Raw genomic sequence first — 17,074 nt, 5'->3', positions numbered from 1 at the left:
GCAGCTGCAGCATTTGCTGCATCCCCGCGTCTGCACCCTCCTCCCCTCGCACCTCCTACCAGCCATCCGTGCTAGGGCCAGGGCCTGCCGTCTCACAGTGTACCCCGCGTCCACGGTACCTATCACTCGGCCGGCCCTTGTATTATATATTACCATTCCCGCCTCGCTTCCGTCTGGTCGCGCACTTTCTCCTCCTCCTCCTCCTCCTCCTCCTCCTCTCTCCGCCCTTCAGAACCAGCTTTGGCCATGAGAGCCGAGACTATGGCGGAGACAACGTCAGAAGGGCGCGAGGCTAAGAGGCCTCGCGTCGACGACGGCACCCTCCCCGCGACTAAGAACGGCGTGAATGGCGTGGGCGCACATGCTGCCGAAAGCAAACCTGACGGGCCTGTGTCAACCCCTCACCAGGGTGAGCACCTACCGAACGGCCTCGCTACTACCGAGGAACAGGAGCGCAGGCATTGGTTCGTTGGCAGCATAGATCAGGGAACCACCTCGTCTCGCTTCATCATTTTCAACGGCGAAGGCGAACCCGTTGCTGGCCATCAAATCGAGTTTGAGAACCTGTATCCAGAGTCAGGGTAAGTCCCCCTTGCTATCGGGCGCGCACACCCGATTCCAATCGGCTTTGCTAACAACAGCCGTAGATGGCACGAGCACGACCCTCTCGAGCTGCTTTCTTCTGTAGAGGAATGTATCGAGAAGGCTATGGATGAGTTCGCAGAGAAGGGCTACTCTGCCAAAGACATCCGCTCTGTCGGCATCACGAACCAACGAGAGACCACCGTCGTCTGGGACCGTGAGACCGGCGAGCCGCTCTACAATGCCGTAGTCTGGCCAGACACGCGGACAAAGGACCTCGTGCGCGAGCTCAAAGGCCGCGATGGCGCCAACGAGCTGCTCAACCTTTGTGGCCTGCCTCTGTCTACTTACCCCAGCAGTGTCAAGCTGCGATGGCTGCTAGACAACGTGGAGCCTGTCAAACAGGCGTACGATGAAGGAAGGCTGGCTTTTGGCACTGTGGACTCATGGCTCATCTTCAGGCTCAATGGTGGCATAAAGGCTGAGAAGCAGATCCACGTGACGGACAGCACCAACGCCAGCCGGACCATGTTTATGAACCTGCGCACGCTCAAGTACGACGATTCATTACTCAAGTTCTTCGACATCGATCGCAGCAAAATCACGCTTCCCAAGATCGTGCCTTCGTCAGACGCAGAAGTCTTTGGTCGGATTGCCAGTGGTTCTCTGAAAGGTACCCGGATTGCGGGATGCTTGGGCGACCAGTCGAGCGCACTGGTAGGACAGTGCGGCTTCAGCCCCGGCCAAGCCAAGAACACCTACGGCACGGGCTGTTTCCTGCTGTACAATGTCGGCACTGAGCCCGTCATTTCCAAGGCGGGCCTCCTGGCGACGGTGGCCTACGACTTTGGCAAGGGCCGCAAGCCCGTCTATGCCCTGGAGGGCAGTATAGCGGTGGCCGGCTCGGGCGTCAAGTTCCTCATGAACAACCTCGGCTTCGTCGACTCGTCGTCCAAGATCACCGAGCTGGCCGAGAGCGTCAAGGACAACGGCGGCGTGGTCTTTGTCACGGCATTTAGCGGCCTCTTTGCCCCGTACTGGATCGACGATGCCAAGGGAACACTCTGTACGTATACTCTCCCCTCGGAACTATCTTCCAGACATCTTCCAAGCAGGCAAACAAGGAGACTAACGCCGCAAAAAAAGTCGGCATCACCCAGCACACGCAAAAGGGCCACATCGCGCGCGCCACGCTCGAGGCGACGTGCTACCAGACAAAGGCCATCCTCGACGCCATGGAGTCGGACTCGCAGCACAAGCTCGAGTCGCTCGCCGTCGACGGGGGGCTCTCTAACTCGGACCTGACGATGCAGACGCAGGCCGACGTGACGGGCATCCCCGTCGACCGGCCCGCCATGCGCGAGACGACGGCCCTCGGCGCCGCCATCGCCGCGGGCCTCGCGACGGGCGTCTGGAACGAGCTCGACGAGCTCAAGGAGGTCAACCGCGTGGGCCGCACCGTCTTCCGGCCCAGCGCCGACCGCAAGAAGTTTGCGCGCATGGTGCGCAAGTGGGAGCAGGCGGTCGACATGAGCAGGGGATGGGTCAAGGACGACGGGGAGTGAAGAAAGAAAAGGGGTTTAGTAGTAATAATGTGGTGGTGATCAGAAGAGTTTCGAGTCGAACAGAGTAGAGTGTATTTGTACATCGATGGTTAGGATGGAGATACTGTGTGTGTGTGTGTGTGTTTGTGGTTGGATGAGAGAGACTGGGGCAAAAGCAGGAAGCAGAGCACACACAAGCCGTCATGCTGCTGTTTTTCATGCTCATGTTACATCAATACCCCCTATGCATACCATACCTTACAAACAAGAATTAATACCCGCCCGCCATGACACCTCGTGCGCAGAGTCTCCGGGATCAGTTTGTTTGGAGAACTTTTTTGGTTTTTATTGAATTCCTGCAAGACAATTTGCGCACGCAATGATTGCTGCCCTGGCTTTTGATGTTTCTTTGGACACAGCCGGCATCATACATGCATGCTACGCAGTAAAAGTAAACGGTAATGTACATCTTCATCCTGCAAGCAAAGGAGAATGTGTTTTCCTCCCCTTCATGCTCATGCTCATGCCTGCCTGCCTGCCTCTCGTCTCGACAGAGCACAATAAACTCTCGTTCCTCTCTGGCGGCAGAGCAGAACGTCCGAAGACACACCAAGACAGAGACGACCAATGCATGCATGCTCCACCAAAAACAGAAAATGCCGGATTTGTTTTTATCTTATCCCCCCCACACCCGAGGTCCTTTCCATAGGACTTCATGCAAATCGTGCCCTGCCATTTTTTCGTATGTTTGTTTCAACGTGTCCGGAGACCCCTTGCCCCTTTTATTTCCCTACACCAGACAGAAAGGCACGTTTCTCGATCGGGGGTCGGCAGGACTCGTGGCGAAACCAGTAGTACACAATGGATGTCGTAGATCAGTTTTCGAAAAAGCGTCAGGGCGAATCAGACAGAAAAGGAAAAAAAGGTGAAAAGAGTGCCCTTGAAGCCCATCTGCAGATGCGCTGCGTGAGCTTTGCCGAGATCGAATACGCCAAACGACGCGCAACGACACCAGACAAGAAGGGAGGAGTTGTGTGTATTGGCGAGGGGTATTAGAAGAGTGTAGAAAAGGTTGCATGTGATAGTTGCGGAAAGCGTGCAACAAGAGAAGGGATCTATACCACAGGTCGTTATTTCTTTGACCTTGGTTTACATGATAATGGCGGGAACATCAACGTTGGCCTTGATGCTCTTGTGGGGGAGAATGCTGCCACCGTTGACGTAGATCTCGTCGCCAATGGTGACGTCGTCACCGAGAACGGTCACGTTCTCGAGGCGTGCCCATTTGCCGACAGTGCTGTTCCAGCCGACGATAGTGCTCTTGACCCAGGCGTGGTCCTTGACCTTGGAGCCAGAGAGGATGACGCATCGCTGTAGGCGGACACCGTCACCGATAACGACGTCGGGGCCGATGGTGACATTGGGTCCTATTCTGCAGTTCTTGCCGATCTTGGCGGAGGGATCAATGAGCACATTGCCGCCATAGACGTAGGGCTCGGAGGGAGAGGCGAGGGACTTGTTGCCCTTCTTGGTCAGGGAAGAGAGGTACAGGCATGTGCCAGTCAGGAAGTCCTTGGGCTGACCAACGTCCATCCAGAAGCCCTCGAGGTCAAACGAGTGCAGCTGGCCGTCTCGGACCATGGCGGGGAAGGTTTCCTGCTCGATCGAGGTGGGGCGGAGGTCGATGCGCTTCAGCACGGAGGTATTGAGGATGTAGATGCCGGCATTGATACGGTTGCCGACGAACTCGACAGGCTTCTCGACGAAGCGGTCGATTCGGGAGGGATGGTTGGGCTTGTGGACGATGACACCGTACTTGGAGGGCTCCTCGACCTTGGTGACGACAATGGTACCCTCATCGCCATGGGCCTTGTGGAAATCGGCGAGCTCCTTGAAGGGGTACTCGCAGGTGACATCCGAGTTGAGGACGAAGAAGGGGGTGTCGTCCTTGAGCAGGGTCTGCTCGGCCAGCTTCAGGGGGCCGGCGGTGCCCAGGGGTTCCGACTCGATGGAGAAGGTAATGTTGATGCCGAATCGCTCCTCGTACTATACATTTTCCTACCAGTCAGTCTTGACAACTCGATGAAACCAGCCCAAGGGTTCCCCGCGCGGCCGTGGGTGGGTGTGTGCAATGATGCGAAGGTTGACTGACCTCTGCAAGGTACTTCTCCATAATCTCAGGCCGGTAGTTGACAGCAAGTACGACATCGGTCACACCAGCGGCGGCCAGGGCCTCAATCTGGTGCAGGATCATGCGCTTGTTGCCGAACTCGACCAGGGGCTTGGGCAGAGTCAAGGTCTGGAGGTGACATAATTCGTTAGCTGGATGATATGTCGTGCCTTTGGAAAAATGCCTGCCGATTGCGCTAGAAACGCGTCTGATCACGCAGCTCGTTCAGGGAGGGGAAATTGTTGCATACAAGAGGACGCAGGCGGGTGCCAAAGCCTCCGACGAGAATGAGGGCTGGAGGGAACGAGCATGTCAGCTAATGTTGTACTAGATGTATGCAGAGCAGCGAAACCTGTAAATGCACACAGGCTTGGCAGATAATCATACCCTTCATCTTGACAAGTCGGTTAAAGGTAGGGGTGTGTGTGTGTGTGTGTGTGTGTGTGTGTGCTCGCGCGCGTGGTGAATGGGCGCAGGGAGACCTGCAGCTAGAAAAAAGGCGTCTTGTCTATTTTGAACGAGTGTCGAGAAGGGAAGAGTAGACCGCCTCAAAGAGAGTGAGAAGCAGTGTACAATTAAAAGAGTAGAGGCAATGTGGTATATTATTATCGTCCCTTAGGCGACGCAAAAGTGATCAAAAGGCCGAGAATGGGATTTGGTAAGTGTGAATGTGGAGGAAGAGAGAGAAACTCTTCAAAGGGGGCGCGACTGAAGCTGAGGACAGGTTGCGAAGTTTAAAGGCCCTTTTTTCCCCTCCCCCCAAAAGCCTCGTAATTACCCATTACGGTCGAACCTGGTACATAGCTTGGCGCCTTTTTCCCAATGGTGGATGGTGGGGGATCTGAAGTCAACCTTAAGACAGGGGAAGCGCTACGGGGACAAGGGGCGGGCTTCGGGGGGTTCCACTGGTGCCACTCAAGGGAGGTGCCCCCTAACACGAGCTTCTGCTTCTACCTGTAAGTGCATATTTCCAACATAAAGTCCCGGTTTTGTCCAAGTTTGTGCGGTGGCCCCCCAGTATCACCCGTCAATCATCAGAACATATATCCATATGGTTGCTATGTCTGGCTTGTCTACAAGTAGGTACCTAGAGCACAGAAGCTAGACTCCTAGCTGGTGATCAGATCTGCCCTGTTTGCTTTCCCCGGTTCTTGACAAGGTCAGCGGGGAGCCCACATGTTATTCAAAGGAGATCACCTTTTTTTTACAATGCGCACCCCTGCAACCAATGCAAGAGGACGTCCGTTCCTTAGGGGGCGCAGGTTCCGGGTTTCTCTCTCACCTTTGTGCTGGCTGTGTGCTATTGTTCCACCCAGGAAGCCTCGGGGTGGCTGGAGATTTGATTGATGAACTGACATCTCGGTAGAGAACACGAGCTGCTCTTGCATGCGGGCGCATGTTGATTACTTGGGGTATTTCAATGCTCTCCAGGGGGCGGGTTGCATCGAGTCTGCAGTCTCTCTCTCGTTCACCCCGTCCCACCAGCCGATTCCACATCGTGCTCCCTGTCAGATGCCAATTGGTTCCAGAGCGGCCCAGGACACGCCATCTGTCATCTCGTCCCATCATTTCGCCTCTGGTGCACGCTCCGACTGGCCCAGCACCAACCACCAACCGATGCTGTGTGCTCTTGTTGCCCGGCCTCGACCCCTTGTGTCGTCAAATTGGATCGGGATCCACGCTCATCTCGACTGTGGTCCCCTCTGCACTGGTAAACCTCGCCGACCATCGAATCACCTGCCGGGACTCGACGTCGAATGTCTACACCGTGCTCCTTTCACCGGCGACAACGAGCGCCCCAAAACTTAGCTGCACAAGCCATGTCTCAGAAGCCTACCGCACTTTGCCGTTACAGACAGACACACATGTCTCACTCCCACATGAATAATATGATATCTAACAAGGTACTTGTGGGCAATGATGATGTACACATCCTCCCGGCAGTAGTGGAGCCATCAAAAACATGAAAGCCATCGGCTGGTCCCGGTTTCTGGGCCGCATCAGACCCCGGCGTCCGTGGTTTGCTTCTTTTTTTAGTCCTCGCCTCATGGTGCAATACGGGAAAGCCAAGGCAATTCGAACCGCCGTCCCCGACGGCAGTCCGCCATACGCTCCCGAAGCCTTACTTGCCACCACAGGGACGATAAGTACTCAGAATGACGCTGTCGGGCTTCACCACTTCTCCAGTCACACATGATACAAGAACTGTCACTGTCTAGTCTGATCAGCAGTAGCAGGTCATAATCATCATCGTTCATTCCTCGAGTTATCTCCAGATATAGGAAAGTCGTCAAAAAGCCAATCATCAAATCGTAATGTGTCGTAAATCTCCGCAAAGCAAAGTGTCCGAAACAGCCTCCGGTCGAGAAGTAGCATATGAAGGAGCGCAGGAAAGAGTAAAGAGAGAATAGAGAAAGCGGTTGAGAAGAAATGACGTGCGAAAAGGGTAAAAAAAAAAAAGCAAAAAACCTCCCACCCAGTATAAACCGTCTTGTCTGCGTTTTTAAAAGCTTTTTGAAAAACGACGATAGCCTCCCTCCCGTCTTCCTGGATATATAGTCACAGTCACATCCGAACGGAGTCTCCCCCACAGAGGAGAAACGTGGTGACGGAAATAAAAAGCCCCAGCCCATAGCTCCTTGGAATGCATGGGGAATCGGCTGCCCTTTGCAGCCCAGGCGAAAAAAAAGCAGACCTCCACCTGATCACGGCATCTTGGAAGAGAAGACTCCGGGTTGCAACTGCGCCCTCATGGTCTTAAGAGGTACCCAGTCCACGAAAATCCCGAGACGCTTCTCCGAAGAATCCTGACGGGCCAGAAAAGAAGGGGCCTTGGGTCCGACCGGTCATTGGTATCCAGCGCAAGGCCCCAAAGTCTGCATCCGCGAGGGCAAGAAAAGCTCGAGGGCCGGTTCTGTAGTACCCAGCCCGAGATCCAGATGTGGTTCTCCTCGATATTAGGTAGGCAGGCAGCTCGGAGAGACCAAAGAGCTATGAGCCGCGCATTGAAAAGGGTCCAAAACCAGGAATATAAAATGAAAAGGCTCCAGATATGGTAAAGGTAGTCGAGATGAAATATGGAAAGAGCTTGTTCGTAAGAAAAATCGTCCAAAAATCATTCATTGCTGTGGCAGAAAAATCGCCAAAGGTCTAGGTCGTAAGATCGTAAAGTCGTGTCGTGAGATGCAATCTTTTTCTGCTCCATCCTCTTCCAACCATTCCCGTTTTCCGATTCGCCCACTGTCGCCATCTTCTTTGGCAACGTCTTGCTCGCCAGCCTCGCTCCTCATTGGTCGGGTATTTCCCTACTCGTGTGCTGTGAAGCCGCAGTCAAATGTATATCAAAGAAGAAAAAAAAATGGAAAAAAAAAGAGTGCCAAAGTCCTCGAAAGTTCGGCCGGGGAATTGTCCAAAACGGGCGGAAAGCCATTGCCTCGCTTGGGCCGGTCACAAGGGATTGGCAGAATCTCCCTGGGCAAGAGCAAAATCCAGACAATATGAGGCCTTAGTCACAGGAAGCCGTGGAGCTGCTGCTCGAGTGATGACCAGATCGGCGGCTGTGACTGCTCTTGTGACTGGACGAATGCTGGCGGCCTCGGCGGTGCTTGCGATTGGTTTCGTCTGCAGGAAGGCCTTGGACGATCCCGTTCCTGGCCAGCATGCCTCCATTCACCGAGAAGTTCCGGCACACCATAAAAGCGCGCATAGCCGCGTTCTCCTGAGCCAAGAGATCCGACGCATAGGCCAGATCGGTCTGGTACTCGCGGCCGTTCACCAGCACGTGGCAAGTGTACCCGCTGGGCTCGCGGTAGCACTCATAGGCTGGATCATGCCATCCTCGACGCCTGCACAGACCTGTATGGGGTAGCACTGGTTAGCGACTGGCCCTCGAGAGTTGCAACGGCGAGTCTTGAGTAGGCAGACATGTTGTCCCTCGCAGAGATGCGAACCAGCTGGACTGAGCAGATCTGCATTAAAGCCTAACTTGAGGCTGACCCCTGTTCTGCCAGCCCTACCCCATGGCACATGGGCAGGGTCAGCTCCAGGTACGGTGTTTGCCCGTGAGCCACGTAAAGGCCATAAGAGGGAGTCAATGGCACCTGGGTGCTGTACCCCAAGGGGAGGTTCATGTCTGCCGTTGGGTACCACGAACTAGACCTGGGGCGGCAACAAGGTGACAGTGCATCATGTGGATTTGTGTGCCCAGGAGAACCCGTGTCAGGGAGGGAAACAAAAACCCAAAACTTACTTTCGAGATACTGCATATAGAAACCACCCATTGTGCCTAGATTGATTGAGCAATGGGCAAGATGGTGTGTGTAGCAGTCTCTACTGGTGGCCAGGAACGTCGTATGCCTCGCTGTGGTGTGGCAGGAAGCCCCCTGGTAAAGCACGAAACCGAAGAGAGACGAAACGCCTTGCTATGCCTTGGAAAAGGAAGAAGCTAAGAAAAACAAGTTGGGATCTGATCCGGAACCGTTAGACGCACTCGAGCCCAACCTAGGCTGGGATTCGGGGAGGCCAGGTGTGAACAACAGTTGCGGTCAGGCAGAGATGAGGGATCGAGTGTGTCCCACCGAGGGAGGAGTGAAGTCGGGGCGAAGGTGGGTGTTAAAGTTGAGGCTGATTATGCTACGTAGTCAAGGCTTTGGTGCAGAATTTCTGAACCATCAACGGCGAGACATGTGTGATTTATTGCAGAGACTGGGCCCCCCGGGTGTGGGGCAGGGGTATCTAGAAGAGCAGGCGGAAGACAACAAGGAACTTCGGCAAAACAAGCTGGTGGAAATCAAAGTGGAAAAGGTTCAACAGATGCATGTCGAGATGCGGCTCTCTCGGTGCGACCCAGTCTTTGATGCGTTGGCGTGCGTCGTTACCAGTTGATAAAAACCGCTGAGACTAGGAGACTCCACCAAGCGTAGATGGGGGTTTGCAATCTGCGCGTTAGCGAAGATCTCTTGACGACTTAGTCCCGACTAGCGTTGAGTCTGGGACGTGGAATCAAGGAGCAGACGCGGTACTGCGGGATGCGGTCGTGCGGTTAAACATGTTGCCCCGTTGCCATTGTTTCGACTGGTCGACGGGCAGGCCAGGACGTACGACGGCTGTACTTTGCCTCGGGGTCAATAGGGACGACCGTCACCATGCAAGTCCTAGGCAGGATGAGGTGGCAAATGGAACCGTCGACAAACCAAGCTGCTCCTATGCACGACGCAACTCGAGTGTATGTACGAGACGGCCGTCTCAATGGGCCCGGCAGGACAAGTGGGAAATCGGGGAGGGATGTGCCTGGTTCACGCCTAGCCATGAGGTGGAGGTGCGACTGACTGCATTGGTAGTTCCATTAGGAACGACAGTGACAGACAAGGAATCTCCGAAGGGCACAGGATGAGTGCTTCTGGGAAGAGGGGGGTGGATTAGAAAGGGGAGAGGAAAAAAAGGAAAAAGAAGGGAGATTAACTTGTGTGTCGTCGTCCGCTAATGCACAATGCAGAGACCATACAGAAAGTATCCTCCTGGTACATGAACGGCAGCACCCATCCCTGGAGTCTACCACGGAATAAGACGATTCCTGCTCGAAATCAAAGATGCAAGTCCCCGCGCCTACCCTGCCATGCATCCCAGCTAGACTCTGCTGGGAGCGAGCCTCGGAGCACAAGTACATGCACTCATGTACACGCCCTTGTCGGCAACAGGGTCCTGAGAGGGGCCAGAATGAGGGGCAAGCGGCAAGATGTAAGACGACAAGGAACTGGACGTGAAGAATCGACTTGATACAGATAACCAAGCTCTTTTGGACTTGCTATGTACCCATGTTGGCAGGATAGGTACAAGTAGAACGACACTTGTGGGTCCTCTTGAGATCGCAGGCGAATCGCCCGGGAAGATGAGACCCGTCCAGGAAGGGAAAAGTGAGCGTCAAGAGCCTTTGCACTGCAGAGACGAGAGGTCGGCTAGCCCATAGTCAACGGCCCAAGAGTGATCTTGGAAACGATCAGGCGGCACGACGACGTAGTGGCCAGCAAATCAGAATCGCGGGTGCTGATCTCTTGGGGAAATAGCTAAAATAGTGCAAAAGAGGACGCAACAGTAGTGAAGTCAGAGTCAGTCGACACAAACAAGTCCTGGGTCAGTGCAGTGAGTGAGAGCCCTCTCTCGCTTTGACACCAAGGGTGAGTGGAGAGGAGGGTAAGTCCAATGCCTACCTGCTCCGTACTGTATCCATTGACTTGAGGGACACGCTTGAGAAGACGAAGACGAAGAGGGGGGGTTGAAGTACCGATGCGAGGGGATTGTAGTCTGAATGATTGACTGGCCCCGGATCGGTACACGAAGTCGGTGAAGAGAAATGAGATGCATGAACAGCGACAGCGACCTGGGGCCGGCGGAACCCTCGCGTGTGCCTGGTTGCATCTGGACCCAAGGGATGGCCAGGCGTCTCCTGGGTGGAGGAATTGCCATTGGCGGGAGGGGGCGGCGACGCAGGCTAGGCAAAGGCTGGCTTTCAACAGTCATGCAATGATGAGTTGGCAATGCTTCTGCTTGATATTAAAAAGCAGAAGCGTCGCATGTAACAGCATGTAGGTGTCGCCCGAGGGCAGGGTCATACGCAGGTAGAGCTCGGTAGCAGGTAGGCACACGGATCTGGACGAGGGAGATCCTGGGAACCAGGAAACGACCAGAAGCCAAAGTAGAGCGACCAGACCAGGGCCCACGCTTGCGGTGGAGGATGGAAGAGGGGGTGGTGGATGAGGAGGATTGGGTCGACCGAGCAGATTGAGAGACTGACGGTGGTGCCCTTGGCCAAAAGTGGGTTGGCTGGGATGTGTCCTGCGACGAGGATTGTTGCTGCTGATGCTGATGCTGCTTCTGGTGATGATGGTGATGATGATGATGATGATGATGATGCTGCTGCTGGATGCTGCTGGATGATGACGATGACGATGATCCGCGTTCGCCCAGTCAGCGAGTCGAATGTTTCTTTGGCTGATACGTCCAGGAAGTAGTGTATGTAGGTATGTTCAGCAGAGGGAAGGAGCAACGGCTGGGCGGGCGGGGCGTGGGTTGGTAAGTGAATTCTGGACAAGGGTATAATTATCGACTTTTCAGCCTGCAAGCTTGGTCCGGTACAAGTTTGTACGAAGTACTTGGATGGCATGACTAACATGTGCCACCAGACATCGTATAGAGGTGTGTTAGTATCGCGACATCCAGGCCGACAACAGCTTCAATGGCCCCCGGAGCACTGTCCTCGCTGGCAATTGCTGGTCAATGGCTGGTCAGGATCCTACAAGTACTCCGCAGAACGGTGCTCAGCTCACATTCGGGCTAGGCTCGCTCAAGTGGAGAGACTGCGTTGATACTAGAGAACAGAAAGGGAATGAGTTTTCGAACGGACAATCCAGACCAATGCACCTTGATGCAGTAGGCCTGACCGAACCGTTCAGACAATGACTTGCAGAGCTAACGCCTCTTCAACTCGTGCTACAAGTACAACACAGACTTGGAACGGTATTCACACTAGCAATCCTCCTGAGACGCCGCGGGGTGGTCGTCGAGAACAGAGCCCACGCCACTTCCCTTTCCCTTCCTTCTTTCTGTGGTGCGGTACCGCCGTCTTGTCCAGAAGCACAAGGCCGTTAGCCCGCATTTATCCCGAATGTTGCCAGCCGGGCGTGCTGCATCATCACCCGACCACACTCCGGAATTCATCCGTCCAGGTTGCTGGGTTTTTGAGGTAAGAACATCGGGTCTCACAACCTTAATTTCCTTGAATGGCCAGCTTGTGGGCACGGCCTCTCTGCACTGGTCCGAAGTACTTGGTATGAAAAGCCGCGGAAAGAGGTGTTCGTGACTGACGATAGCTCTTCATGATGGCTACCTGCATGGCCGAGAGGGGAAGAGGCATACTTCCCGTCCGATAGATCATCCACAAGTGTGAAGATAGTTGAAAATATACCTCTCGTCTCACCCGGCTGCCCCTCACCCCTCAACTCCATTGCATGAGACTGCTGTTCAATACCAAAGACCAGACAACGTCATCCTGCGTGGCACGTCACCCGTTCCGGCAAGGCCACCGGGGCCGACACGACGGTATCACACCCTCCATCTGGAAGACCCTCTGTGACTTGGGGACGACACTGCCAAGGACCGTCATGGAGCGTCCATCCCAACCCCCCCCTCTCCCCCCTCGGCGCACACAGCTTACTCTTCCTTCCAATGCAGCTTGTCGCAATGGTGGTATATTGTATCTTTGTACATGTGTGTATGTGTGTGTGTGTGTGTGTGTCCTGCAAGCAGGTGTGGATTCTCCCCGATTCATCTTAGCCACACCAGCCCGGGAGCACACACCCTTTGTTACTTAAGTCCTTTTCCTCGTCGGCCATCTGGACCGCGAGGAGAGGCATGATTTTCCATGCGAGGCCCGTTATGGCGGCCAGCCTGCGACTTACCCGTGCCGCCACGAAAGGGCCCGAGTTTCTTCGCGCATCTGGCGTGTCCTCGGTCAGACCGTGGGGATAGAAGACGAACGAATTCTCCGAGACATACATACGAGGCCCCAAGCAGAGAAGGTAGAGGTGGGCCACATGGGAGGCCCCCGATACACGAGCGAGCGGGCTTGGATTCCACGCGACACGGGCCTGCACGCCTGCACACTGCACTCGAGACGAAAAGAAACGTTTCCATGATAGATAGCAGGTGCATACGACTTCGGCTACGTGCGAACGAACGAGAGCGAATTCTGAGCCCCGACCTCGAGCTTCCCGAGTTGATGGAAACCACACCGATCGATCCCAAATACTCCCTGCCCAAAGGAATTACAAAAATGATACACTGTAACCGGGCGAGCCCGTCTAGCCGTGTCTTCCCGTGTACATGCCTCGTGGTGTCGCATCCTGTATGCACTGATCTGTCTGATAGATCAGAAAGGTCTAGGCGGGATGCAGGTCTTGCCAATCCCGCGGTTCCAAGATGCGACGCTGAGCTGGCAAGCAGTTGTCTGTTGGCGCGATGAAGCAGCATGACTTCTTCTCTCTTGCCCCATTCAGGGTCCTTACTCATTTCTTCTCCTCGCCACCCGCCTGCGCCAAGAATACTGCACAAGAGGTGTGAGAGTGCGATCTGTCCAAGGCTCGTGTCGGGGTGTGGGTGCTCGTGCTAAGAGGCCGCCGGATTTCGAGCCATCGACGGACCTGTTGTCTCGACGAGAATAACCACCGGGCGTACCAGCTAGAACCCCTCCTTGGACATAAAATACTCCTGGATCTCGATGACTTTTCCTTCCGGTATGGTGTAGACGGGATGAATGGTACCCACGCGATCCGCTTCGTCGAATATCTGCACGTCATATGGGTAAGGTGAGACTCTCCACACGGGGCCGCCGGAGCCTTGCATCGGCTCCTGGGCGCTGGGCGATTGGAGCTCCCACTTGTGCTCCGCAGAGCTCAGGCCAGATAGAACGTAGCAAGAATGGTAGGCGTCCGACGGCCTGCAAGTCCGTTAGATAGAACGTGAAAGGCACGGGGTCAGAAGCAACCTACTTCCCAGGCTTGTCTCGCAAGCCACCACGCTTAGTCCTGTCCTGGCAGCAAGAGAGAATATACCGTATCAGGCCCTCGCGACTGAACAGACTCTGTGAAGCGTTCTCAAACAGAGCAGCGCCGGGTGACCCCTGAGCGCCCACACACGCTTCAAGAAGTGGCCAGCACCCACCGACCCAGTGGCTGTAGCATCCATCTACGAGCTTGTTGGTGCGACCAGAAAACCCACCTTCCGGGGCATACTGCCGTGATGACAGCCAAGCGATGAGTCGTGGAACGTCAAGATATCTAGGGGATCATATTAGCTCAACGTAACCAGCCAGTCCAGCCATGGATCAATAGGAGCTGCTTACTGAGGAAAGCTCCGGTTAGGCGTGTCCAATATAGACAAGCACCCGAGTGCACAGAATGCATATGCACCGTGAGCTTCCGCATCGGGCTGCCCCGATATGCCTCCCTCAAACGTTTGGCCTGGACACAGGTTTGTCAGCTGTAGCCCCCGCGGAGTACATGCATGCACACAGACAAGAAGAGTCGAGCAAAGCTCACTTACATCGACGAACCCATTTCCCAAGGCCAGTGAACAGAGTGGCAGTCCCATCCGACGTCCATGCAGGCGATTCTCGGGTGAGATCCAGGGGCAGGCCGAGAAGCGAGATGATGACTACCGCACAGTACGCGCCCCTGATGTCTTCCTCTCCGTCTGTCGACATGCGGAAACCGCCGTCGGCCTGTTTCAGTAGGCAGAGCCATCTCCAGAGAGCCTTCCTATCAATGACTTCGTAGCAGTCTTGGCCGCCGACAATTGCGAGGGACAGTATCACGGCATAGGTGGTCGCCAGGTGGGAGAGCTGGCCCGGCCCGCCACCGAAACCACCTGACTCGTTCTGCATGGACAGCGCAGTCTCAATCAGACGCTCGCGATAGCCAGAGACATCCTCGCCAAGCAACGTGAGCGCGTTGAGACACCAGAACAGGAACCACGGACGACTAGCATCGGCAGCGATGAAGGGCGCCGGGAGTGTCCCGAGGTTGCGGTGCAGGAACCTGGCGTGTCCTTCGCGGTCGAGACTGGGCACGCCGTAGTCATTGTATTTGACATCCGCATCTTGCCCAGAAATGTACGGGAGGCAGATCTCGACAGTCTCATCTTGCGTCGCTGAGGTATCGGTATCAAGCTCATCCCTCACAGGGGGGTATGTTGAGAACAAGTCTGGAATCATCGATGCTGGGTTCAGGTGTATCCGGAAATTTGACATGTCCTCGACGAATTCCTCGTCAACAGAATCCGCTGGGTTTACGGGCGCTTTGCTCGCCTGGGATGAAGCCATTTTCCGCTTGGTTCTTCTTATAAAGACAGCTCGGTGACGGTGACTTGATGGTTTGGTGTGTACCGTCATATCAGGGAACAAAGGAAAAAGAGAGGTTCCGGAAAAGGCGCCTGCGCAAGCTCGACAACAATCGGGTCGCCTGCCTCACTCCTATTGTTCCTCTCCTCGGCCAAGCAAACTTTGACTTGACTTAGCTCTCAAATGTGCAAACAGTGATTGTTGTTGGCTCATTCGATGTAAAATTGGTGCTGTTTGCTCCTCACCATCAACGCCCATTTCAGTTGGGCTCGGAGTTTTATCGGCTAAAAAACACCACACACGTAAAAATGCGCATACTGTCATCATATGTTCGCAACTCCTTGGAGGACATAACAGAGCCTCGCTTATATCAGAAAAAGACATATCATCTTATTTTTCACGTGTGTAAATACTGAGATGATACTTTATCGCAATGCAGAGCACAATTCTCGTGTTTGCGACTCACACAGACCTGTCACATCAAGCCTGGAAAATATGTCTGCTAACGCCTCAATATCAATCCGATGAGAACACTCAAGCGAGCGTAAACTCGCCTGTGTTTTCCAACATGGGATAACGGAGTGATCAATTGGGCTTTCGAAACCAGACCTTCTTCAAGATCGCTTCACACAGCCTGCTGTGCGCCGGTGCCTGACCAATTGTCCATACCCAGCCGGATATCTCTCTGCACAGCCTCTCAGAAGGCATCATACTCAAGGCTATCACGCAAACTGCCTGGACAGGAGCGTAATGTCACAGTCAAACGAGTCAAACGAGTCAAACAAGGTATGGGTCTTCAGGGACGATGAAGATCAATTGTGTTTGCAAATCAACACGAGTTGACAAAACCGCATCATCGTGAAGGCGACACACGTTCGCACGTCAATAGTCCTCAAGAGCTTCACTCCTGACAGGAGAGAGCACTGCTGATATGAATCTTCCGACATGACAGCCAGGACACAGTGAGTCTGACCGAGGCCCTTTCTTAGCTGTGAAAACATTTTGCGAGGCTTTCGTCTCCTTGTCAGCGTGTGCTGTGTGCTGGTGCGGTGCTCCAATCATTTCCCTTGGCGATTGCCAGACCTCTCTCGAACTGAGCTGCATCCACGCTGTAACGTGTTGCCTGATGGGTTCGACATTCGAGCGCTGAAATCCCGACGTCCCCGCCAGGTACCTACTTTGATGAATTGTCCTTGTAGCAGGTGGTGTATCGGGCAATTATTAGCCGGGTGTGTGAACGGGGTCTGGCCAAGTCGCCTTGTCCGACATCCTTGCTCGCCAGGACCTGGATCGCGGCCACCAAGATCTGGCGGAGAGATACGGCTAGCCAGACTCAGCTTAGCTGATCCGCTTGGGGCTTCACGTCTCGTTGCGGTGCTCACCGCCACATGCAGGCGCGCTATCGTGTTATGTTTGAGTTAGCGTGGTAAAACCCGGAATTGCTTCGTTGGAAAAAGCTGGCCAGGGTCCACGCTCCGGCCAGAAGAGCACCCTAGCTTGCCTCAGGGGGGCATCGGCATCCTGCAACGGTAGCCGATCCGCGACAAGATGCCCTGCATCGCCGTGCTAGCTCGCAGGCCAATCGGCAGGAGATGCCACCCAAGTGTGGAATGCGGTGGGTTTCATGGGGCAGACCGAATAGCAACAGGATGCAAGCGAGAAATAGGTACGGGTCGCTCGTGTCGTACGCCGTGCCAGGCGGTGATGGACCAGCGACTAGGAAGCAAGTAGCCCACATGGACAACGGACCTCGAAGGAGACCAATGCAGAACTGCAAACCCAAGCATGTTGCCACTGACAGAGGGCCGCCTGTCCTTTCCTTGTACAAACCGGTCAAGTCTAGCCTAGTACTGGGCTAGGACGCCTGTCGATATTGTCGATGGTGTG

General features: G+C 54.6%; 4 protein-coding genes across 4 annotated transcripts; 1 reads left to right on the top strand and 3 right to left on the bottom strand.

Moving 5' to 3' along the window:
• Positions 1-246: 246 nt before the first annotated feature.
• Positions 247-2,147, top strand: E0L32_001379 (uncharacterized protein; the record flags this gene model as incomplete). The annotated part of the gene is made up of 3 exons (XM_031135451.1): positions 247-581; positions 648-1,648; positions 1,729-2,147. 3 exons carry the CDS (start codon positions 247-249, stop codon positions 2,145-2,147), a joined length of 1,755 nt encoding a protein of 584 aa, XP_030991893.1.
• Positions 2,148-3,275: 1,128 nt separating this feature from the next.
• E0L32_001378 (uncharacterized protein) lies at positions 3,276-4,690 on the bottom strand (the record flags this gene model as incomplete). The annotated part of the gene is made up of 4 exons (XM_031135450.1): positions 3,276-4,172; positions 4,279-4,425; positions 4,547-4,590; positions 4,684-4,690. 4 exons carry the CDS (start codon positions 4,688-4,690, stop codon positions 3,276-3,278), a joined length of 1,095 nt encoding a protein of 364 aa, XP_030991892.1.
• Positions 4,691-7,801: 3,111 nt separating this feature from the next.
• Positions 7,802-8,576, bottom strand: E0L32_001377 (uncharacterized protein; the record flags this gene model as incomplete). The annotated part of the gene is made up of 3 exons (XM_031135449.1): positions 7,802-8,093; positions 8,152-8,254; positions 8,546-8,576. 3 exons carry the CDS (start codon positions 8,574-8,576, stop codon positions 7,802-7,804), a joined length of 426 nt encoding a protein of 141 aa, XP_030991891.1.
• A 4,951-nt stretch (positions 8,577-13,527) lies between these two features.
• E0L32_001376 (uncharacterized protein) lies at positions 13,528-15,169 on the bottom strand (the record flags this gene model as incomplete). The annotated part of the gene is made up of 4 exons (XM_031135448.1): positions 13,528-13,786; positions 13,839-14,126; positions 14,192-14,309; positions 14,392-15,169. The coding sequence occupies 4 exons, from the start codon at positions 15,167-15,169 to the stop codon at positions 13,528-13,530; spliced, it is 1,443 nt and encodes a 480-aa protein (XP_030991890.1).
• Positions 15,170-17,074: the final 1,905 nt, after the last annotated feature.

The sequence above is a fragment of the Thyridium curvatum genome, assembly GCF_004353045.1.
Source record: "Thyridium curvatum strain D216 chromosome Unknown NODE_5_length_802575_cov_81.998223, whole genome shotgun sequence".
Classification (NCBI taxonomy): Eukaryota; Fungi; Ascomycota; class Sordariomycetes; order Thyridiales; family Thyridiaceae; genus Thyridium; species Thyridium curvatum.
This window is presented reverse-complemented; position numbering and strand designations above follow the sequence as displayed.